The sequence below is a fragment of the Bipolaris zeicola genome, assembly GCF_000523435.1.
Source record: "Bipolaris zeicola 26-R-13 unplaced genomic scaffold scaffold_24, whole genome shotgun sequence".
Lineage (NCBI taxonomy): Eukaryota > Fungi > Ascomycota > Dothideomycetes > Pleosporales > Pleosporaceae > Bipolaris > Bipolaris zeicola.
This window is the reverse complement of record NW_006912073.1, coordinates 139,486-162,497: the sequence shown is the minus strand read 5'-3', so window position 1 is coordinate 162,497 and position 23,012 is coordinate 139,486. Positions and strand designations below refer to the sequence as shown.

The 23,012-nt window shown below is 50.2% G+C and overlaps 11 protein-coding genes across 11 annotated transcripts; 5 read left to right on the top strand and 6 right to left on the bottom strand.

Moving 5' to 3' along the window:
• Nucleotides 1-188: 188 nt before the first annotated feature.
• Nucleotides 189-1,226, top strand: COCCADRAFT_88174 (uncharacterized protein; the record flags this gene model as incomplete). Its single annotated transcript, XM_007711068.1, has 1 exon — nucleotides 189-1,226. One exon carries the CDS (start codon nucleotides 189-191, stop codon nucleotides 1,224-1,226), a length of 1,038 nt encoding a protein of 345 aa, XP_007709258.1.
• A 271-nt stretch (nucleotides 1,227-1,497) lies between these two features.
• Nucleotides 1,498-2,391, top strand: COCCADRAFT_2487 (uncharacterized protein; the record flags this gene model as incomplete). The annotated part of the gene is made up of 1 exon (XM_007711004.1): nucleotides 1,498-2,391. One exon carries the CDS (start codon nucleotides 1,498-1,500, stop codon nucleotides 2,389-2,391), a length of 894 nt encoding a protein of 297 aa, XP_007709194.1.
• Nucleotides 2,392-2,465: 74 nt separating this feature from the next.
• Nucleotides 2,466-4,388, bottom strand: COCCADRAFT_88221 (glycoside hydrolase family 51 protein; the record flags this gene model as incomplete). The annotated part of the gene is made up of 5 exons (XM_007711067.1): nucleotides 2,466-3,467; nucleotides 3,532-3,620; nucleotides 3,668-3,795; nucleotides 3,999-4,193; nucleotides 4,282-4,388. The coding sequence occupies 5 exons, from the start codon at nucleotides 4,386-4,388 to the stop codon at nucleotides 2,466-2,468; spliced, it is 1,521 nt and encodes a 506-aa protein (XP_007709257.1).
• Nucleotides 4,389-5,081: 693 nt separating this feature from the next.
• COCCADRAFT_2485 (uncharacterized protein) lies at nucleotides 5,082-6,717 on the top strand (the record flags this gene model as incomplete). Its single annotated transcript, XM_007711003.1, has 3 exons — nucleotides 5,082-5,339; nucleotides 5,401-6,444; nucleotides 6,496-6,717. 3 exons carry the CDS (start codon nucleotides 5,082-5,084, stop codon nucleotides 6,715-6,717), a joined length of 1,524 nt encoding a protein of 507 aa, XP_007709193.1.
• Nucleotides 6,718-8,319: 1,602 nt separating this feature from the next.
• On the bottom strand, nucleotides 8,320-9,339 carry COCCADRAFT_23765 (uncharacterized protein; the record flags this gene model as incomplete). Its single annotated transcript, XM_007711016.1, has 1 exon — nucleotides 8,320-9,339. The coding sequence occupies one exon, from the start codon at nucleotides 9,337-9,339 to the stop codon at nucleotides 8,320-8,322; it is 1,020 nt and encodes a 339-aa protein (XP_007709206.1).
• Nucleotides 9,340-10,017: 678 nt separating this feature from the next.
• COCCADRAFT_88079 (uncharacterized protein) lies at nucleotides 10,018-10,864 on the bottom strand (the record flags this gene model as incomplete). Its single annotated transcript, XM_007711066.1, has 2 exons — nucleotides 10,018-10,210; nucleotides 10,275-10,864. 2 exons carry the CDS (start codon nucleotides 10,862-10,864, stop codon nucleotides 10,018-10,020), a joined length of 783 nt encoding a protein of 260 aa, XP_007709256.1.
• A 967-nt stretch (nucleotides 10,865-11,831) lies between these two features.
• On the bottom strand, nucleotides 11,832-12,791 carry COCCADRAFT_2482 (uncharacterized protein; the record flags this gene model as incomplete). The annotated part of the gene is made up of 2 exons (XM_007711002.1): nucleotides 11,832-12,687; nucleotides 12,739-12,791. 2 exons carry the CDS (start codon nucleotides 12,789-12,791, stop codon nucleotides 11,832-11,834), a joined length of 909 nt encoding a protein of 302 aa, XP_007709192.1.
• Nucleotides 12,792-13,307: 516 nt separating this feature from the next.
• Nucleotides 13,308-14,500, bottom strand: COCCADRAFT_2481 (uncharacterized protein; the record flags this gene model as incomplete). The annotated part of the gene is made up of 3 exons (XM_007711001.1): nucleotides 13,308-14,112; nucleotides 14,169-14,372; nucleotides 14,427-14,500. The coding sequence occupies 3 exons, from the start codon at nucleotides 14,498-14,500 to the stop codon at nucleotides 13,308-13,310; spliced, it is 1,083 nt and encodes a 360-aa protein (XP_007709191.1).
• A 597-nt stretch (nucleotides 14,501-15,097) lies between these two features.
• Nucleotides 15,098-16,434, top strand: COCCADRAFT_34175 (uncharacterized protein; the record flags this gene model as incomplete). The annotated part of the gene is made up of 3 exons (XM_007711032.1): nucleotides 15,098-15,283; nucleotides 15,336-15,633; nucleotides 15,686-16,434. The coding sequence occupies 3 exons, from the start codon at nucleotides 15,098-15,100 to the stop codon at nucleotides 16,432-16,434; spliced, it is 1,233 nt and encodes a 410-aa protein (XP_007709222.1).
• Nucleotides 16,435-16,815: 381 nt separating this feature from the next.
• On the bottom strand, nucleotides 16,816-20,106 carry COCCADRAFT_88112 (uncharacterized protein; the record flags this gene model as incomplete). Its single annotated transcript, XM_007711065.1, has 3 exons — nucleotides 16,816-17,562; nucleotides 17,613-19,714; nucleotides 19,767-20,106. 3 exons carry the CDS (start codon nucleotides 20,104-20,106, stop codon nucleotides 16,816-16,818), a joined length of 3,189 nt encoding a protein of 1,062 aa, XP_007709255.1.
• A 780-nt stretch (nucleotides 20,107-20,886) lies between these two features.
• Nucleotides 20,887-22,321, top strand: COCCADRAFT_88064 (uncharacterized protein; the record flags this gene model as incomplete). The annotated part of the gene is made up of 3 exons (XM_007711064.1): nucleotides 20,887-21,197; nucleotides 21,248-21,537; nucleotides 21,594-22,321. The coding sequence occupies 3 exons, from the start codon at nucleotides 20,887-20,889 to the stop codon at nucleotides 22,319-22,321; spliced, it is 1,329 nt and encodes a 442-aa protein (XP_007709254.1).
• Nucleotides 22,322-23,012: the final 691 nt, after the last annotated feature.

Below are 23,012 nucleotides of genomic sequence, written 5' to 3'. Positions count from 1 at the left end.
TCTAGTCTTTCGCGTTTCGTAACATGGCTGAGTATGGTTCTGCGCGAGTGTCATGTTGCACAATTGACCAAACGAAACCCGTTTCAAACTCTAGTATTTGTGTGCTATCACGGTAAGCCTGTAAAAGCTCAAAACACCCATTGCTTATTTCTCTTTACTCAGTTTTTCGATTTCCTCCAAAAGTCACAATGTTCGTCAAATCGACCTCTGTCGCTGTCTTTTTTCCATTCTCCGCGCTTGCCTATAGTGCAACATGCTCGAACCATCACGCACCCAACCATCTTCTACGTCACATCTGCAGTGGGCCTCCAGACGTCTATGTAGTCGAGCCCATCAATGGAAAAGGCTTGGGTGTTTTTGCCATACGCGATCTTGACATCGGTGACATTATCATGCGCGAATCGCCTGTCATCAGGATCAGTCGGTCCAAACTCACAAAGGGAGGCGGGAATCCCATGGCTGCTGTTGCAAAACTCGTCCACGACGAATTCAAAACGCTTTCGACCAGCGCACAAGAGCAGGTCTTGGCACTGTCTTATTATGCCAACGGTACGGTGAACACGCAGTTAGAGACAGTGGGGACCATATTCCGCACGAATGCGTACAATACCGGCGACAAATTCAGTCTGTTTCCTAGAATCGCTCGCATCAACCACTCGTGTCGACCAAACACAAGTTACTACTGGAGCGAGAAGCTCAATAAGCACATCGTCTTTGCCAGCCGGAAGATCAAGGCTGGAGAAGAGTTCTCCGTCTCTTACATTTCGCTTTTGCTTGCTCAAGAGGACCGACAGAAGTTGCTTGATCAATATGGCTTCAAATGCCAGTGCGAAGCATGTGCTCAGAAACGCGCAGCCAGTGAGGCCAGCGACAACCGTCGCGTCACTATCAAAAACGCTTTTGATAAATTTGATAGTCAGCTATTCCAAGATCCTCCAAAGACCAAGGCCGAAGTGGAATATGCCCGCAAGAGTGCTGAAGTGAGCGTTCAGCTTGCCCAGCTTGTACAAGCAGAGGGCCTTGCCGACTACTATGCGAGAGCTTACCGGATCGCCGCCCTCAGCTTTGCGAAATTGGAGAACTGGCAATCTGCCACGGATTGGGCAAACCAGGCGTATAAACTACGGCATATGGAGGATCCAGAGTCACCGTATACGATAGAAATGTACGAGCTGACGTCCATGTACATTTCGAAATGGCAGACCCAGCTCACGGGCCGGTCCTGAACTGGATGTATTTTTTTAGTCCATCGTTCTATAAACGAATTGGAATAGCATACACCCTCGATCCCGCTACCGAGTGGCGAACTAGGCGTCCCAGACCTGCGGCTCGCACATGCGGCCCTGTTCACCCGACATGCCGCTAATTAGCCTAATCCGGAACCACGCCGCCGCACCTCTATACCCACCACGTCTCTTCATCTCTCGGCATACCAAATCCATTGGAACCTCCCCTTCTCTTCTCAAAACTCCCATTCAACACACAATCAAAGCAATAATGGCGACTCAAAGATTAATCGACACCACCTCCCGCGTGCGCAAGAAGCCCATGCGCATCCTCGTGCTGGGCATGTGCCGCACCGGCACAACAACCATCACTCTCGCCCTCCGCAAATTAGGTTTCACCCCCCACCAAATGCGCAACGTGCTGTCCAACCCCTCGGACCTCGCCCTCTGGCAAGAAGCAATAAACCTCACCTTACTCCCCCCTTCAGATCGGCCTGCCCACCAACGCAACCAAGCACCATACGGCAAACAAGACTTTGACAAACTCCTTGCAGACTACGATGTCGTAGCCGACCTCCCAGGCTGCCTCTTCGCAAAAGACCTAATAGAAGCATATCCCGACGCCAAAGTCATCTTAACTCTCCGCAACTATGCAGACTGGGAAGATAGCATGCGGGAAAGTATCTGGTGCCTGGATACATGGCGCTTATTCACTTTCTGTCGCCAATTCAATCTTACCCAACTTGCGCCCCTGATGCAGCTCGTGCATTCGGCGTTTAAAGTGCATAGTGCGAATCAGTATGGCGGGCCCGCTTCAAAAGCTGCCTACGAAAAACATTATGAGGAAGTCAGGAGTGCGGTTCCCAGAGAGCGGCTGCTGGAGCTTGATATGGATGGGGAGGTGGGATGGGAGGCCTTGTGTGGGTTTTTGGGGTCGGAGGCGCCGAAGGAAGGGTTTCCGGTTGTGCAGGAGGAAAAGGCTATGCGGAAGGGGTTAGAGAGTGCGTGGTGGGGTATGGTGCAGTATTTTGTGCTGCTGATTTTGTTGCCGGGATCGGTAATCGTTGGGTCGTACTTTTTGTTTGTGTACGCGGATGTGCTGAGGGAATATAGAGATATGCTACTTTTGATGGTGAAGAAGTACATGGATACTGGGGAGTGGTAGTTTGATTACCCTTTTTTTCGCAAGAAAATCTAATGATATTGTCTATTTGCATATCCAGTCATGATGATTCAAAGCTAAGCCTTCCATCGGAGTAGCGTGAACGAATGCTTTCCAAATGTAAACTTGCCCTTTCCATCCCAACTACTCTCCTTAATCCCCACTTTCTGCTCCCCATTCGTATTCACAACTCCAATGTTCTCCCCGGTAACTGTATGCACCTCGACCTTGTCCGCCTTTAGCCCAGGGATATCGACTTCGAAGTCCCGTGTCTCGTGTATATTCGTAACAGCAAGGTTAACGAACCCATCATCACTAAGCACAGCACTGCAGTCCAAATACGGTGTCTCAATGGTACCGCGGATCCACTTAGGATTCGTGCGGCCAGTGTACTCGGGTGTACGCACATTAAGGGCGATAGTGTGACCACGCATGTACTTTGAGAAAAGGAGAAGGGGCCACCAAGTTGTTTGCTTGACAAGACCCTCCTTGGTAGTCATGAGCGGAGAGATAACGTTGACGCTCTGTGCCACAGTAGCCATGCCCACATCTTTTGCCTGACGGATGAAGCCGTTGAGGAAGTTCGCTACGGCCAGAGCGTCGGAGAGGGTGTACTTCTCTTCTGCACCCTGTTCACCGGGGGCACGCACGGGGTCCCAGACGTTCCATTCGTCGAAGCAGATGGTTTGACGGGGCACGGTTTCCGGTACGTTGTTTTCAATGCGGGCGAGGTCGATAAGACTGGATGCCATTTGTATTGCTCGCTCGGCTGCGCGGGGGGCTGTGGCGTTGGGGAGGTGCTCCTTGTCTGCAGTGTAGATGTGGATTGAGTGCATGTCAATCAGGCTCTTGGTCATGTCGCCACTGAGGCCGTGAACATCCAACTTGACGCATTGGTTCAGCACATAGTAGTCCCAAGATGAGTAGCCAGTCTCTCCACACAAGATGGTGGTGATGGTTGGGTCGAGAAGTTTCAATGCCTTGGCCCATTGGTAAGCCTTCTTAGCGTAGTCTTCTTTGGTCATCTGCTCCACTTGCCATGGGCCCCAGCACTCGTTTCCGAGAGCCCAGTACTTGACCTATCACTAAAGTTAGCAGACTGCTAATGCAAGCCACGACTCGCACCGTCTGGAGCTAACGCACGTTGTAAGGCTTTTCGCGGCCATTCTTGCGTCGAAGGTTGGCGTAGTATGTATCTCGGTCCGAGTTACAGTATTCAAGCCATCCAAGAGCTGTTGAAATCAGTCAGGTGTGATAGTAGATCCACTTTATTGCATACCTTCGTCCAAAGTGCCAGTGCCGAAGTTTAAGCAAAGATAAGGCTCTGTGCCGACCTCTTCGCACCATTGCATGAACTCATCAGTTCCGAAGGTGTTGGGCTCGATGCCGATCCATGCAAGCTCAGGCCTGGCGCCGCATTAGTCCCAATATTCTCTCTGGGGTTCACTCTCCCGAAATGCTGGGTGGTAGATCTCCACAGGGTAATGGACCCTGTAAGCGGACCTGAAACAACCCAATGGTTTTTTGTTGACACATGGAAGATTTTGTTGACTGTAGGATTGCCGACCGAGGCTCAGGCAAGACACTAGTGAATGCGATGATGGTCTTACCTCTTAGGCCTATTCTCTTTTGGTCCAACGCCATCAAGCCAATGATACGTTGCAACAAAGTTTCCGCCTGGGTAACGCACCACAGGCACTTTGAGTTCTTTGAAAGCCTCAATGACGTCTTTGCGGAAACCTCGCTCGTCTGAGAGAGGGTTGCCGGGATCGTAAATGCCGCCGTATATGCATCGACCCATGTGCCTGGTGCGTGGCTTGTTAGCCGAGGGAAAAACAAAGAAATGCATATTTCGAAAACCCCAAGCCGATAGGGCGCCATTGTCAAGCTTACTCGGTAAATCCACCATAAAGGTTGTCATTGATCTTAGCGACCTTGTGGGAGGGGTTGATGGAGATGGAGGGGGTTTCGCTCTCTTCGATTCTGGTAAAGGACGCCATGATGGATAAAGCTGGCAATTGTCCTGGAGGTGATGACAGGAGCAAAGAAGACGAAGTCCAGGTTTTCAATTGCAAGTTAATAGTGGTACGATCTGCTCGAGGTCATAGAAAGCTTCATGGCGTAGCATGTGGTTTCCAACTAGGCGCGGGCCCTAGTACAAAGCCAGCTGGCGCCTCCGGCACAAAATGGCATGCTCATTCGTGGAATTTAGGCTGCACGCATCGTCGCATCACACGTCTGGCACACGCTGCACTTGGGCCGTTTGAAGTAAACCACCCGTGCTTAGGTTCGGGCAGCCAAGACATATCCCACCAGTGGTGGAATGATGTATCTCCCAATTCAGGCCTCCGAGTGCAGATGATTACCTATCTGGACTGGCGCCGAATGTATACATCGGTTTGATTTGAACCGAGCCTCGGTCATAGCACCGACAACCGCTGTGACAGGGATCAGCACGCGGGTTGCGGAGGTAATAAACGCGGAGTCGAGTCAATACCCCCGCCATTTGTGGAGATGGTGGAGTATAGTCGCTTGCATGCGTTCCCCAGACTTGGACAGCCATGGGGTGATACCAGCCTGGCAGAAGCACGGCAATGTGCCCAGTATAAAGAGCCAGGGAGACTGCGCGTTGGCCTGACTTACCCACCGCTCTCAACCTTCCTGCAGTCCTCTCAACCCCAGCTGCAGTCGCCATGGCGCTCCCTCCCAAAGTGTACCAGTTCCTTGTGGGCCTGTTTGCATCGCTTGGTTCGTTGCTGTACGGTTACGATCTTGGTGTCATTGCCCAAGTCATTTCTTCACCAGCCTTCAATGCAGAGTTCAACCCCACAGAAGATGAAACGGGAGCAGTTGTGTCAGTTTTCACTGGTGGTGCTTTCTTTGGCGCCTTTTTCGCCGGTCCCGCTGGTGACAGGCTTGGTCGTCGACTCACCATTCTGATCGGTGCATTGGTAAGGATTGTCAAAAGCTTCTATAGCACATGAATTTTGCTAACTGAAAGCGCAAAATTAGGTCTTTATCCTCGGTGGTGCACTACAAACTGGCGCACAAGGGCTATCTTATCTCTATGCCGGACGCGCCCTTGCTGGTGTTGGTGTTGGTTTCCTCGTCATGATTGTTCCCATGTACCAATCAGAGCTGGTCCACCCCAGTATTCGTGGACGAGTCACAGCTCTCGTGCAGTTCATGTTGGGCATTGGTGCACTTGCAGCAGCCTGGATCAGTTATGGATGTGATGTCGGCTTTGCAGACAATGACAACGGCCAATGGCGCACATCGCTTGGTATCCAAGTCGTTCCAGCCGTCTTTCTAGCCGCACTCATCATGGTCTTCCCCGAGTCGCCCAGATGGCTTATCAGCAAAGGCAAAAGCGAGCAGGGTCTTCGCAACCTGGCGAAGCTCCATGCAAACGGTAACGAGTCAGATGCATGGGTCATGGCAGAGTACCAGCAGATTCAAGAAGCCATTAGCTTCGAGCGCGAGAATTCGGCCAAGTCGTATGGCGAGCTCTTCAGGGACAGGTCGTGCTTCCGCCGTCTCTTCCTCGCCTGCGCTATCCAGGCATCCGTTCAAATGACTGGTGTTTCGGCTATCCAGTACTACTCCGTCAAGATCTACGCTCAAATTGGTATCAACGGCTCCGACGCCCTCAAGTACCAGGCCATTTCCTCGGTTCTCGCTCTTTGCGGACAAGCACTCTGCATTGCTTTCATCGATCGATTGGGACGCCGCTGGACTCTTATCGGCGGCAATCTCGGCAACTGCGTTACTTTCATCATCGCGACCGTCATGTTGGCTGTTTTCCCACCCGGTAGCAGTGGAAATGCCGCCGCCGCATGGGGCTTCATTGTTGTCACTTGGGCGTACAACTTCTGCTTCAGCTCCACATGTGGACCGCTCTCCTGGATCATTCCCGCCGAGATTTTCGATACCAAGACCCGTTCCAAGGGTGTTTCCATTGCTACTATGACTTCTTTTGCATTCAATACCATGATCGGACAGACTACTGGAGTTGGCATGGCAGATGTTGGCTGGAGGTTCTACCTGCTCTTCGTCGTAAGTATTCCTTTACGATTCATTATCGATTGAAAACTAACCAGATATTAGATTTGCAATCTGACCAACGCCATTTTCTTCTACTGCTTCCTTCCCGAGACTGCTAAGCGCCCGCTTGAAGAGATGAAGTACCTCTTCACCAACGCTCCGCTTTTCGTACCTGGAATGAACAAGCACGACTTCGTGCCAGATATCGATCGTCGCGTCGAAGAGGTTGCTGCGAAGCAGGGATCTATTTCCCACGCAGAGAATGTAATTGAGTCGAAGCACTAGATGCAACAATGTGCTTGAGTTGGGTTATTGTATCTTGATATTGCTTCTGGCATATCGACAGCATGAGAAGACAGAACCTGGAAGCATAATGAACGCATTAGCGCAACTTTCTTGAGCAGAAATGCTCTCTTTGTGTATGTTCGTGATGCCGTTTTCATGTTTGCGTGATATACCCGGATATCACTTTCCAGAGAACGAGATTCAAAATTACCCGCTCACACTCGAAAAACATGGTTACGCTAGGTGATAGCTGGCACGGCATAACCGAATGGATGGGCAGTGCAAGCCACCAGGATAAATACGATTTGGCCAAATAAGGAAGTCGGTCCGACGCGTCTACAGGATATGCATCGGAGAGATGCTTACTTCATCCCAGCATGGTCACACGGGCAATGCATTATAGCCCATGGGTTAGAATAGCCCGAGGTGGGGTATCGAATACGATGAAGCTGTTTCTGTGGGATGCGTTGGTCAGGCCGTTTTGGTATGCGTGAATTGGGTGAGTATTTGTTATGCTTTGGAGCTGCGGTTGATCTGACATGAGCAAATTTAGCTGAATGACGTCAATGCTTGGCAGCCCCCACGCGTCCTCTGCTAATGCTGACCCACAGCGGAATAGTAAATGACCCAGCGTGAACATACAAAGTGCACGGGGATATATACTTATCGGGCGTGATGTATCTAGTTATGCACGGTTAGCAGCATAACAGCATCTTCTTCTCTCTTCATTTCGCACCCTACTAGCTTTCCTACTCACAAACATTATCCTTCGCGATTGCATCCTTCCTTTGGCGGTCACATTACAATATCGTGTTAGCCTCCAATGAATCGAAAACAACCCAATGCTGCTATCCAACTTGAACCCGATGAATCTCGCCATTATGGCCAGCCCACTCATGGAACTTCGTCCGTGTATTTGGCAGAAGTGAAATACCTAATCCCACAAAATAGTTCAAGCTGGGACTAAGGATTTTCCTGAGATTTCAATCTCTTCATAAAAAGGTAAAAAGATGGCACGAATTGATCCAAACGGACTACTGCATGTGTAGGAATCGTCGCCATGACAGCCAAATTCTTCAGTGAGGCGAGACGATCGAAGGACGACTACGCCACAGCCATCTCGAGAGAGCGGGTTTATAAAAATGAGCATCCGCGTATCTAGTTGTTCCACATAGTAGAGCAGACGGTCCCGCTAATATTTTCCTTCACCCAAGCTACTGAACAATGGCGCGAGATCAGGAAACTGAACCAGACTGCAGACAACAGAAGTGGGATGGCGGGCTGATCTTGTTGAGGCGGTTAGTGCGAGCGTGTATTTGAAGGGTTCCCGACGACCGAAAGGGGCACAGCAATCTGTTCTTTATGTGGTGTTTTGAGAGGGTCTGGTGATGAGGTAGAAGCTTTTTCAGCAGCAGTTTCTCAAAGCATTCGGCTTTAGGGTGATGTATGGGGTTACTACAACTGTGGTACTGGAATTTATAACAGATATCGCACTACAATGTATCCAAAAACCAAATCAAAAGACATATACGCCTCAAGCTTATACAACGATACAGGATCTCTCAACTGATCATTCATAAACTTACACTCATCTCCAACCCTTCAGAAGATTGCCACAGCATTCGGCACACACGCCACACCGCCCGGTACATCACTCGGCTTACTCACAAGCAAGAAAGTCCACCTCCCCTCCTTTTCGCACCTCTTCGTCAGCTCTTCCAAGTTCCAAAGCTCACCAATCGGCATCCCCCACAGCGGAAGCATATTAGCGTGTAAACTCACATCCCAAGTCGGTGGCGGCCAAACCTCAAATCCCACACAATCCGTCGCAGCCGCCGCAAAATATCCATCGTACAAGAAATCCTTCATCTCCTCATCCGACGCCAGTCCCACATAGAAATGCTTATCCAGCGCCAGCGCAGCCAAATCCACCTTTCCAGCCGCAGAAAACGCGTTATACTTTTCCTGCCATCCCGTCCTAACCAGGAGAATATCCGCTGTGCGCAACTCGGTCCCCTGGCTCTTTGCACACGCCTTCAAGTCCTCGGCTGTGATGGCGCATCGAGTAAAAGGGTCGTATTCTTTGCCTTGTTTTTGCGACCAAGTCCATACATCGAGAAGTACGCCGCGTCCAATGATTCCCTTCTTTGCCCAAGCATCTATACCCAGTTTACGCGATGGCTCAGGGGCGTCCTCGCCGTCTTCCCCGTCATCATTCACATTCGTCATGATGTCATCTGACAAAACGCCATTGTAGTGGCATCCGTACGTTGGGTGGGCAAAATGGCGGAAGCCGTCCCACTGGGTGCTGCTTTGCGTGTTGTACGATACTTCGTCGTCATAGGCGCCTTTGACAGCTGATCGGATGCGGTGTTTGAGCCCCAGGCGGCCGAAGAGAGCTGGGCTGGGGACATTAAGGGGGAGATCGAGAGAGATGGAATCGCCTGTTTTGACATTTTCTTGTACGGTTGTGAGGGTTCGTTCGGGGGTGAGCAGGTTCAAGCGGCCAAGTTCGTCAGCGCCGCCCCAGAACCAGGCGTTACCTTTCGGGGTGCCTGATACGTGCGGAAGACCTGAGCGCTTGGGGAAGGTGGCGGCGTCGCCGTTTGGATTCAGCCGCATCTTTATTATTGATTACCTGAGAAAATGGTCCTTGAGTATCTTGAAACAAACTTTCCTGGGGTGATATCCAGAATTCTGGGGAAGCACGCTATAAACATGACGTCGATGCTTTGTAGATGACGATACGCTCGAAGGAGTTCCCCGCCCCCACTTTTAAACCCCATTAGGATTATGATAATGCGAAATACAATCCTATCTACATGCATCTGCCATGTGACGCCACATTCTCGCGCTTCTCGCATGTAATGGAGGTTCGGTTCAGTCCGATCCTATCTTTCGTATGTAGCTGACCAGATCTAGGCTCCATTTGGAAAATGGTGCTGGAAATGCCATCCCGTCTAGTAAAATGTATATTTTGAAGCTAGTAGAAGACGTAGGTGATTCCTCTAGTATTACCCCTAGGCCTCTGAATATAGCTGAGAACCTGGTTTTACAATATGACTATAAAGTATCTGTTGATTTCTGGTAGAACTGACATGTCACGTGACCCTTACATAGCTGTTACGATACTACTACTATACAACGGATAACAGCGCCTTCATTCTTTACTCTAGTCTGGTCGTTCCCAGTCGCAACGCTGACCAACTCCCACTAACCTAGATCAGTCCAGAAATCGACACGAAAAAAAACGGAGTACTCAAACAGACTCTTCCGTCCGTTGATATTCAAGTTTCCCCATCAGCTCAATACTCCTCCATCAACAGCATGCACCCCGCCCGTGGAGTAGCTACTATCATCACTTAGTAAATAAATCGCCAACCTCGCCACCTCTTCGGGCCCGCCCGTTCTTTTCAGAGGAATACCATGCTCCACCTCCGTCAATATCTCTGGGGTTGCAGCTGTTGTGAACATGGGCGTATTGATTGCACCTCTGCATCTCACATCAGCCTTTGCACGTTCTAACAATACGTGACAAAAGTAACGAGGGTACTTACGGTGAAATGGCACTAACCCGGATTCCCAAGTGCCCCACCTCGTTGGCCGCAACTCTTGTTATGCCAACGACACCGTGCTTACTCGCTGTGTAAGGCGCACATGCAAAGCGACCAGCCAGGCCTGCGAGACTTGCTGTGTTCACGATGCTGCCTCCAGTGCCTTGCTTACTCATGACTCGAAGTTGCGCGCGCACTGCATAGAACGTGCCATCTTGGTTGACACTTTGTATTTTTGCCCATTCTTCGTCAGTCGTGTCTACAATCTTTGATGATTTGATGAAGATGCCAGCGTAGTTTGCCGCGCCGTTGAGAGCGCCGAATTTGGCCACTGTGGCTTGGATCCAATTGTCAACTTGAGATGAAGAGCTGACGTCGACAACGGTTGTGAGGATGTCGTCGGTACCGGATGAGTTGGACGCTCTCAGAGCGTTGGCTGCCTCCTCTAGTGCAGCTTTGTTAATATCGGCTAGGGAGAGCTTGGCTCCCATCGGGTACAGCAGTTTAGCAGTTACAAGACCCATACCCGATGCTGCACCTGAAATTGTGATGACCTTGCCGCATAGAGATGGGTAGATAGTTTGGGACGACATTGTTGAAGGCTGTGATCAAGCGTTGATTCTTGTTTGGTTCTGACTGCGTTGGTGAATGGAGCACAAATTGCCTTCTCGAGACTGGCTATGGTGTTGCAAAAGATGATTTCATAGAGGATGTACTTATATATACGTAACACGGGAACGAAGCCAGCGGATGTCAAGGGCTGGTGTGGTTGTACTTGTACGATAGTAGTAATAACAGTAGACCTTCTCAGCCAACTAGTCAGCACAGAACAAGTACCACTAGTAATACCCCTCAAAGCTGTAACAAACTTGTTTTGTATTTAAACATGAATGGTTGGTTTTATCTTCACTAGGGTTTGACATCCAATACCTATAGCAGCTTTGTGAAAGGACAAATGAGTTGTCTCCAGGTCGGTTATTGGTTGTACATACCTCGGGTCATGTTAGCTGTACAAGTAACTTTGACTGATATTATGGGGTAGCTTTCATCCGACTATTCCGACAGGCCTAGAAACACGGATCTACACAACTTCCGCAACCGGTCAGATCAATCAACAAAGCCACCAAAGTAATAGTATAGCCCACAACATGTGCCGATCCCCGCATCTTGGATAGGCGACTTCATGGCATTTTCGGTTATTCGTTATCCGTGTGCTTTTTGTTACCCTTCTGGGTTTAGGGCTTCGACATGAGGAGCTCTACTTACCTTTTGCCCAGATTAAGATGGAAAAAAAGAGGGGGGATGTTTAGTTAGGGTTACATCTTTACCCAAATTCTAGTCACGTATTAGTCACGTAGTGGACTATACTACTAATCTAGTAACAAAACGGAGTTTTTAGCTACGAAGAGAGATCTACCTAGAAAACGAAGCTCCGTTTTGCTTATAGATAAAAAGAGAAAGCAGTATGCTAAAACAGTACTAGAAATAGTAGTCCTTTCAAAGCGTACTCGTCGTGATTCGCCTCCTCCCCCACCTCTTCATTTCCCAATGTTTCACCATCTACGATGCAACACACGTCTTCTTATGCGTCTTCCAATCCACCTTCTGACACTCCTGCGAACAATACCTCGCCTTCTTACATTTCGCACAAGCCGGAAACGTCTTTTCACCCTTGGGACTCCTCCCACAAGTCGTGCAATCCCCTTCTTTCCTCGGTCCCCTCCCATTCTGAATAACCTCGGCCATCTGCGGCACCTTCTTCTTCATCATCTCAACCAAAATCTTGACACTCATACCGTCAGTATCTTTGTTTTCGATATCACCCCCATGCTCGATGTACCACTTCATCATCTGCACGTTCTTGGTAGTATCGCCGTGAAGATCTGCTTGCGCTATCTCGCTTGCTGGAGTAGCATTGAATCTGTTTTTGGTGTTGACAGAACCTCCTGCATCGAAGAGAATTTGCGCAAATTCTGGTTGTACATAGGGCTTTGTAGATATGGCCCAGAATAGTGCTGTGGAGCCTAGGACGTCTTTTCCGTCGACTGGTACTTTGAGATCATTGGCAAGGTACTTTACTATTCCGAGTAGCTCCTCCTTCTTTCCTGGGAGCATGTGGAGTGCTGGTAGTAATATTGCATAGACAGGGGTTTTGACAGGACCCCATCTCTTCGCGTACATGTCCTGTCTGACAGTCTCACGTGCGTTTTCATCCCCGCCTAGTTGTTTAATCATCATCTCGCAATAATTTTGTAGCGCATCGAATTCTCCATTGAATGCAGCGAGGAGAGTTTGGCCCACTGGATCTTTCAGGTCACGGCTAGGCGCAGTGGGATTGGCCTGGGTCCAGCCTCTGAGTTCCATGCCGTCCATGCCAACGAGCTGATCATCAGAGTTTATGAGATCCTCTATCGTGCTTCGTGTACATGTCAGCAAAGGGCCGCCCATCTGGGCCACTGGTGCTCACCGCTTAGACCGCGGCTGCATATTTTCGAGCATTTGCAGAAAGTTGGCAGCCATTTTGGAAAGTGAAGTTCAGTGTACGATCACGTGAGACGCTGGAGTAAGATTGCTCTTTCGGGTAAATGAAGATACTTGGAGATATAGATCGGGGCTAGACCGGCAAAGTGAGAGTAGTGTGGGTGTACAGTAAGAACGTAGCGTCCATTGTAAGAGCGAAACGGCCCGCATGTGCGGCGCCACCACGCTAGAGCCATTGAAGCGAGTGTAGGCGGCCTAAAAGCTTAACTCTCCATACGGACAATTACATCACTATGCTCTCCACATTTATTCATGTTACACAAATCTGAAATGATCTTTGTGTGACTTTGCTTATTTGAAGTCTTCATATAGGAGTACAAACCATACAGGATAAGAATGATCGCTGATGATGATAAAATGAATTCAACAAACGGTTCCAAAGATCCAGCCTGCTGCTATCCCAGGTATCAAATCCCGAACGCCATCGAGGACGCGAGCATCGAAGATCCAATCTCTCCAATCTCGGTCGTGTTTTGGTCGTGAGCTAATCATTGCTTACTTCTTCAACGCAGCATCGTACAAGCTGACAAGTATACCGACAATTGAGCTGATTTGTAGACCGTAATATCCTCCAGGCACGTGGTTTCCAACGCGGGCTACTGCAAACTCGGAGAAAGGACCCCAGGCCCTCGGGACAAGAGACGTGTTGGTAGTGTCCCGGTACGCGCTGTAAGCCAATATCGCCCGTGCAATGTTGAAGATGAGAGGATCAGCGGGATACTGGCGATCATCTGATTTGCGGGAGGTGTTTGAACGGAGAGTCAGGTTGAAGAAGTATGAGAAGAAGAGCGGCAGGACCCAGCTGGTTAGTGACCACAGGGTTGCGGGCGCCCACCAGTCGGCCGTCAGAAGTGCCCAACCGTTAGGACCTCTGATTTCCTGGCTGTTGGAGTATGAAGCGAGCGCAGCGGGCGTAGCAAACAGAGGTGTCGTATCAAGCGTGTTCCACTGGAGTCCCACAGCCTCAATGAGCAGGATTATCGTCTGAATGGTAGCAACAGAGCTTGCGTTTTCACGAATAAACTCCTTCAGCTCGTCGATCCTGGTCCTGTCCCAAATTTCAGTGGCCTTTGTCTTTACAATCTGAAGCGATTGGTCTGCAACTTCAGCTAGTTGCGCAGGCGATGGGGGAATATCAACTTGGGGAGCGATTTCAGAGACGCGTCGAGAAACTGGTTTAGGCGTTCGCGACTTTACGGCGCTGTTCTCAAAGGCACTTCTGCGCTCTATAGCTGTGCTGCGCTCTACAGCTGGGGTGCGTTCCACAACCGGGGTACGTTCAGGCTTAGGCTCTTCTTCACTGTGAAGGTGTCAGTCTCAACGCGCAACGCGTCGCGTGCTTGGGGTATGACGTACGCAGGCTCCTTGATAATTGTGCGTCGGCGCGTCGTCTTGGTCACAGTAACAGGTGCCGTAGGCGACGAGCGCTCGCGCTTCACAGGCGATCCGTTGCGACCATAGTAGTCGCGGAATTCTGGGAGTTTGGCATACAGCGTCTCATTGGAGTTCAGATGGTTTGCCAGCGATTCCACCAAATCATCCTTCAACAGACCATCCGCACTACGGGGCGAGTATTAGTTTCGCGGCATACGCGCAAGATCGATTTGAGCCTACTCGGGGAGTCTAGCCTTCTGTGCAAGGTCAATCAGGTCGGCTTTGCGCTTCTTCTGCAGCCAAGTGTGAGACATGGTGAATGGTACAGTCTGAGTCGCGTGCGCGTGGCGATTACAATGATATAAATAATGAGGCGAAAAGAGAATGGGGTGCGAGAAAAGGTGGGGGCGGTGTGGTGTTGACCAGGTGGGAAGAGAGTTAGTGGTACGCGAGGCTCGAGATGTAAACACGAAGGCTGGGGCTCACGTGGGTCAGATGGGCGCTAAGTCGGCGGCTATAGGGCCCAGCCTTGAAGCCCTTTGTCCTGATCTGCAGCAGGACAGCGCATTGTCGTTACGCGCAGGGCCACGTTGTGCATGTTTCGTGCTGCATCCGATACATGACAGCTCCCTCCGTAGTCTGGCCTCTTATCTGTGCTAATCAGGGCCTCATCAGGTCCCTGTGCTCCGTTGTGGCGGTGCATGCAAGGGGTCATGTAGCGCCGCTGTGGCGCAGTCCCGGCCTTGGCCGAAATTTTCTAGACAGCAGCATCATCGCAGGCCCGCATCGGCTGCAACGTCACTTTTTGCTTTTATCGCCCTGCTTCCCTGCGTCTGCCTTCTATATTTGCAGCATTCCCGCTACATCACTCACAATTCTTCCCACAGCGCACCACCGCCATCTAAGCGCTCATGGTACTTGCCCGCGTGGCCAACTTCTTCACCAACGGAGACTCTACCAGTACTCTCACCGATAGTAGCCGGGACTATGTCGCAAATACAACACGAGCAAGGGCGCCGCCCATGGAGGATACCAAGCGAAGAGTGATTGACGAGGAGGAGATAGACGACGAAGCAGCGCGGCCGCCATACCTACATGTGAGGATGCTTAGCCGGCAAACATGAAGGCATGCCAATTGACCATTTACAGGCAATGCTGGCAGGAGGCATAGGAGGCACCACAGGCGACATGCTGATGCACTCACTCGACACTGTAAAGACGCGCCAACAGGGCGACCCGCATATGCCACCAAAGTACACATCCATGGGTAATACATACTACACCATATGGCGGCAAGAGGGATTCAAAAGAGGATTGTATGGCGGTGTTGAACCTGCCTTTCTTGGATCGTTCATTGGCACCATGTGCTTCTTTGGCGCATATGAATGGACAAAGCGGACTATGATCGACTATGGCGTCACTCCATCAGTCGCATATTTCTCAGCAGGTACACTGATGCCTAACCTACACTCAGAAGAAATATGCTAATATGTTATCAGGTCTCCTAGCCGACCTCGCAGCAGCCCCCGCATACGTCCCGTCGGAAGTCCTCAAGACCCGCCTTCAATTGCAAGGCCGACATAACAACCCTTACTTCAATTCCGGCTACAATTATCGCTCTACCATTGACGCCGCGCGCACAATCGCCCGAACCGAAGGTTACAGCGCCCTTTTCCACGGCTACAAAGCAACACTTTGGCGCGACTTGCCCTTTTCCGCACTGCAATTCGCCTTTTACGAAGAAGAGCGCGGCTGGGCAAAAAAGTACATGGGTACTAACAACATTGGACTCCCCCTGGAAATTGCGACCGCAGCAACAGCAGGAGGAATGGCCGGTGTCATAACCACACCTCTTGACGTAGTCAAAACTCGCATCCAAACCCAGCACAACGGTCCTTCTCCAGCCTCCCCAGCCGCACCCAAAATCTCGCTTTCCCCAGCATCAACAACGAAACATGCACCACTCACACAGTCTGTTGCCCCGCGCTCTACAACGCAAAGCAGACCCATATCTACCTCGTCGCCCTCAACGACGCTCAAAGCACATGGCGCAGCAACGCTCGACACATCATCTGTCGTCACGGGTTTAAAGATAATATACAAGACTGAAGGCGTGGCTGGCTGGTTCAGAGGCGTAGGACCCCGTGCGGTCTGGACGAGCGTGCAGTCTGGTACTATGCTCGTCTTGTACCAGACGCTTCTCCGGTATTTTGAGGAGCATCCCCTGTCACGTGCTGAGGATGTGTAAGATTAGCTTCTTTTTTTTTTGCATAAGCATTTTGTACGATGAATGAATCAAGGTGGCATAAGGTGACATAGAAGTATGCATTCGCGGCGTTGTTTTATTCGTTTTTTTAAGTCGGGACAATCGCCTCTTTTGGTTCATATGAGGGGCTACATGTTTTGTAGAGCGATAGAATTGTGGGAATACCAAGGCCTCTTTACACTCATGACATATTTTTACGGATCGTGATGGTGACAAGAGACAAAGGCTTGTCTGCGTGGAAATCAATCAGTTCACCAAGATATCTACATGAGTCTAAACAACAGATCAAGGCACCTGTACAACAGAGCCTTCTCCAACCAACTTTCTCTCTCACTCCCTCGAGCTCCACAAACATCAACTTTCCTACCGCCTGCCCCTCTCATCCTCCCCACCTCCACCTCCACCCGACCCAGCCATCTGCCCCGTATTAGCCCTCTTAACTCGCCTAAAACACGCAAACTGGACCTTCGTCCCCTCCCTCAATCTCTTCAACACTGTCCTCAAATTGCCCAACTCATCCTGCAACTTGACTCTCGCCGCATTATCTGTCTTCTGGTCGAGGACCTGATAAATATCCGTCTGGATCTGCGACGCCTGCTCTGTCGTATACGCCGAGAGCGTTTGCGCCATGAATTCCACATCGAGGGTTGCTTGCATGAGTTGCGGGAGGGAGATGGTGGGAAGGTTGTCGGACTGAAATGTTTGGATTAGGGAGGCGGTGGTGGATTCGAAGAGGGAGCGCAGGATGCGTGGGGTGAGGGGTGCGGAGGTGGTGCTGGATTCGGTGTGCACGATTACGAGGTCGAGGAGGACCGAGAAGACGTAGGGGCTTGGGTCGCGGTCTGCGACGGATTTTTGGTTCGGGCCGGGAGGGGGAGCCCAGGCTGGAGAGAAGATGCCTGATTGAATTGTCGAGTTTATTTTTGTGGCGTGGGGCTTGGTGTAGGAGCGGAAGAGTTGCGAGTCGAGTTGGGAGAGGACGTCGCGGATGCGGTTTGTTTCGTCAGTGAGTTGGACGCTGAAGAGGGTTTCGAAAAGGTTGAGAAGGGTTGGTGTTATTTCTGATTGGAAGGCGGACATGTTGGCGAGGGTCAGGAGGAGTCGGATTGACTATTGGTTGTTAGACTAATACGTTCTTTGCAATAGTTGAGGGTTCCTACCTTTTTGTTGGCATCAACTCTGCCCCACTCGTTTCCAGTATGGTCTTCCTGCTCGTCAATGGTAAGGTCATCACTCTTGACCTCGAATTCGTCGCCAAGTGCCTTTCTGCCTCTTTCAGCACATTCAACCATACCGCTCAGTGTTCTGTACAAGCTCGTCACGAACTGGCTTCTAACCATCTGCAGCAGTTTGTTGCTCGGCGGCACAACCACATCAATCTTGGTCTTGCTCGATGCCTCGACATAGAGTATCTTCTGAAGGTTATTCAGCAGGAAACTCTGTACTGCCAGGAAGCGCTGAGGCAGATTTGTAACATCCTTGCGGTCAACATGGCGGGTCCAGTCCTCAAGCACTTTGAGTTTCTCTGCATCAGTATTCCAGGCTGCACATACAGCCTGCACAGAGCGCTCACGCACTCCACCCAGCAGTAATCGCAAGGACTCATCAATGCGCCCACTGCCTCCAGGCTCTGGCACTTGTAATGACGCCAACTCATTGGCTGCAGTGCCAATCAGAACAAGGGTCTTGGAGAGATAATGAGATCCAGATAGAGCATTGGAATGAGGAGGCCAGAAGGCATACTTCTCCCATGTTTCACCTCGACTGGGTGATGGTGGTGGTACTTTGCTGAGGTCAAATCGTGACCTGGTTGCCGAGGTGGGACTCAGAATACCGCTTCTTGGTGTTCCAGGAGTTGTCGGTGTAGGAGTTGTCGGTGGTAATGGCGAGAAGAGTAGTGACACATCCTCGATAGGTGGGTCTGAAAAGAATGAGAACAGATGGTCTCGGAGAATACCAATGAGCTCCGTAGTACCCCTCTCTAGCTCGGCCTTGTTTTCGCTACTCAGCCGATGATGTACAGATGACTGGCCGTGATGACCTGTGGGCAAATTCCTTTGCGCGCGTCCAGAGAGGAAAGATTGGGCAATATCCCAGTATTCGATAAGCTCCCCCAGCAACCCGCCTTTTGTAGAGAGAAGTGTGTTCATCAAAGCATACACGTGCTCCCAGAATTCGATCACTTTGGGAGTGTCCAACTTGTATGGCTCAGCACTGATATTGCTGCTAGTCGGAACCGAACGCAAATGCTTTTGCAGTAAACGCAGGCTCGGCTTTTCACCGTGAACCAAATGGCGGCGAAGGATCTCGATTTCAACGACTGAACGCTGACAGGTAGAGTTGATGTGCAGTTTGAGGTGCTCATATCGTGAGATGAGCCATGCCCAGATTGGATTTTCCTCTACACCCAACTCGAGCAATATTGAAATGATGCTCAGGTACTCGTCCGACTTGGTCTCCTCACTTCCAGTTTGCAGGTTTGTGAAGTGCGTCGCTGTGAGGCGTTTCCACGAATCTCGCTTGAACTTTTCAATCTGTCGCTCCACATCCGACCACATTCTTGCTGTAACAATGACCTGGTGTATCTCGGAGTCGGTAAGTGGTGTCTGTGCAGAAGTCGCTTGCTCCGCAACGTATCGGGCTTCCTCTGCATACTTGCCCGCGCGCTTGTATTCTTCTACAATTGTCTCGTGGTCTTTGTGGCGTATTGCCTCCTCTATAGCGGACCCAACTTCGAACATGCCGCGATGGTGCTCCACAGATTCTAAAATGGACTTGAGTGTCTCTTCTCTTTCTCGCCCGTTCAGCGCAGGACCCCACACTTCCTCTGCTTTGACAGCGACTTCGGTCAGCGGGGCCTTGATGCCTTGTACACCATATTCGCTCTCCTTGACCAAGGCATTCTTCCTCTTTTCCGCGGGCACAGCATCGACCATGCCCGATGAGAGGTTTGCGCTCGACTTGCGACCAGAGAAACTGGAACGGCTTCTTGTGCGACCTTGTGGTGGAGCACTGAGCGATTCCGACTGATCTTTTCCTTGGGCGCGCATCTCGTTGTAGACGCGGTCAATGGTAGCCTTTGCGCCCACAAAACGGTCAAAGTTGGACTCGACAAGGACCTTGAGCGAGGCTGACTTCTTCTCAATAGAGCGAGAAAGGAAGTCAAGACCGGAGAGAAGGGCGTCTGTAGAGGCTTCATTGTGGACTTGGGAAAGGAAGAGGGAGGGCGAGAAGGTAGTGGAGCTCAAGAGGAAGCGGTTGCCTGTGGGCCATTAGACATGCCCCATGTGTATTGCTATGTTGTTTAAACATACGCAGCTTGATATCATCCTCGACCTGCACGTTCTTGGCTCGCAGCACCTGCACTACACTGGGATACATGCCCAACGGGTCCTGTTCATCCTTCTGTACCAGCGTCTCCACGCCATCCTTGGACCGCTCTGCTCCGGGAATCTGCCGCGAAAATCGGGGGCTGGGTTCTAGTATAGAGAAGCGCGACTGCGATCGGCGAACGGGTTTCTGGGTGACTTTGGTCGCTGGGTCGACATACTCCTCATCTTCATCGGCAGCATCCTTCTCCTCGGGCCATACCGCAGGGTACAGCGTCGTGAGATTGTATTTGTTCAGTATCTCCGTCTCTATTGACGAGCTCATTGTAGCTGTGGCGAGGTTCGAAAGGTCATTCAATCTGGAAATGCCCCCGTGGAGCGGTTGTGAGTTGCGTGTCGCAAGTGACAGCTCGCTGAGACGCGGTTGCGGCCACCAATCAGACACGCGTAGTGCTTGGCGGTGAGACTGCATATTACGTCTAACGACCTGCCCCACTTCATAACATAACATCTTGCCAGAGTCAGATAAAAGCAAACTTACTCAGAAAGTGATATTTGCATGATGTTTCGAGTATCACCGTTTTGTTTCCAAGTACGTAGTCGAATTGGAGCACTCACACCCCCACTCTTATCACCTATCCATTCAAGAGATACATATACACTTGCACAACGCCGTGCCCCGGTAATCGTGTCTGTAATGGTTATACCAAATGATTTTATTGAGAATAATCTCTTCGGCGTCATGCACTATTGGCCATTATTCAGGGTTATATTCTCTCTCTTCCAAGATCATGACGCCCATCCGAGTTCGAAATTCAGTATCAGTGGAGAGTTTGCAACTCTTACTAGTGATTTTGAAATAAAAAATCCCCATATATCTCTCCATGAAAGTTCTGATATTAGCCTGTTCTTCTCTCACTTCTCGACCTATACACACTCTGATTTTACCTCAGGCTCTCACTTCTAGAGCCCCTCTAGTACGGTACCAATCTTCCCTCTGGGTATATAAACCATCAAACTGAGGGAGCATCCTTTCATCCTCTTCTCCACTTGATACTATTTCATATCCATCCATAGTCTATCCTTGTCATTACCTACCTCCAGCATGGACTTGCCCAAGTCCGCATCCCCTGCGCATACAAATACGCTTGAGGAGACTTCGACACCGGTCTCGGAAGCAACATGCGCAAGCCCAATCCATGGACAAGATGTCTCTGACTTGGAGGCTGAATCAGAGGCTTCACAACTTATAGATGATTCTCAGCCAGCGGCGCACACTGCCTCCAACCAACCAACTCCTGATGATGACGACGATGATGATGATGATGAAGAAGAACAAGATTCTTACTTCACGGGTGATCTAGCGGAGAACCAGCGAAGAGAAGTCAAATCTCGGTTCTTGGGCACCATTGATATGTTCGTCTCAAAATCTTACATTGTATCCCGAAAATACTGACCAAACGTAGCACATTCGACTCTCAAGACGAAAACATGCGTGTCCAGTGCAGCTTGTTGCCAAAAGATTTCTACCGGACCTTCTACGAAACTTCGGCCACTCTAAGTCGCTATGTGACTGTTGACACTCACGTGAAGCATCGCAAGAGGAAGGATCTAAAGATGGATGATCACAACGCCTTCCAGGCTGTTGCGGTTTTCTCTCTTGACCAAAACATGTTTCTGGAAGAAATCGAGAGGCACCTCGTATGGAATCAAAAGAAAATCCCATCTGCATATATATCGGTTTTCAACGGTATCGGTAAGTATCATGCTCAAGCGTCTATCTCAGGTAAGCCCAAACTAACACATTCCAAGACCATGCAAAGAGACGGGCAAATTTCCATTACGATAGAAGTCAGCGCATCGGACAGCGTGTAAGCGTCGCCAAGATACACACTAAGGGCCTCATTCCTGCCACTATACGCGCAGAGTGTGAAACAACTGTCAAAGTTTTCACCCAAACTTACGTGCTTGGAGAAAGCGTGAAAATCAAAAGTTACTCTCGACAAGTCGACATTCCCGTATGGATCCATAAGAAAGCAATGGAGCAATACGGCCGTACTATCACACCTGAGCAGTTGAAGAAATCCGGCGCGGATATGTGGTTGTCCATTACGGAACTTCGCATGTCGAACCTCAAGGTGGCGGGGCCCACATTCAACAAGACCAGAGATGTGATCTGCGCAAAAGGACACGACTACGAGTGGCTCTGTTGCGGCGGCATTCCCAAGTCAAGAATCGAGGGTGTTTGTCCTTGGGATGGCAAGGTATTACACATGACTGACCCTGGCCATCCGATTCGAAGTTTCGAAAACAGTGGTCAGCCTTGGGTCTGGAGTTGGAAAAAGGAGATTTGGCTCCCGGAGTTGTTTTCAGCCTCTGCAATTGCTGCCCAGAGTGAAGGTTCCAACACCAAGCGCCAGCGTACTGATGATGAGGCGGTCATTCAGGATAAAAACAAGAAGACGAAGGTTTCTGAGTGCTCTAAAGCACGCCCGCTGCTCTCAATGAGTGCCGTTCATACGATCTGGTCTGAGCTTTGAGAGACGCAGCTAATGCATGCCCCGGCATACATTGACGACTACGCCCTCGGATTCACCATATCTCACGGGAAGCTAACTCAACCTTGCTCATCACATCTGCTTCTTTCATATTCTGCCTTCGGTCTTTCCTGATTTTTCATCCCATCAGCCCCAGCCCAGTCATATTTAGTTCAATCCCAAATCTCGGTCGATTCAAGCATATCCAGTATTCCCCCATCATATGTCTTGCGTTCTCTATCACATGTACTGCGTTCTACATTTCCACCCATTATACCCACTGCATCCCCCAGATATCTCATCTCATGTACCTACGATACCCCCAAACAAATGAATCAGTTATCAGCCCCATATCAGCTCTCCCACTTATGCAATATAGTGTCTGATCAGGAGAAATCTCAATTACCCAGCCAATTTCCCCTTCTCGCAGCCAGACCATATCAATGCTACTACCAACATATGTATTTCCCACTCACATACCTTGCACCATAGGAAGGTTGGATATGAGTTTCATTTCCAACCTTTCTTATCCCAGCACCGTGATCAAAAGTCAAATATTTCCCCCCCAACAACATCAACACCCCTTGCTCCTTCAGCCACTGCTGATTTCTTCTCAACCATGTTTCCCTATTAGTAGTGAGAATGTTCGCAGCTTATCACTAACGAAGCTTGAATTTTCTTCATCGAGAACGAC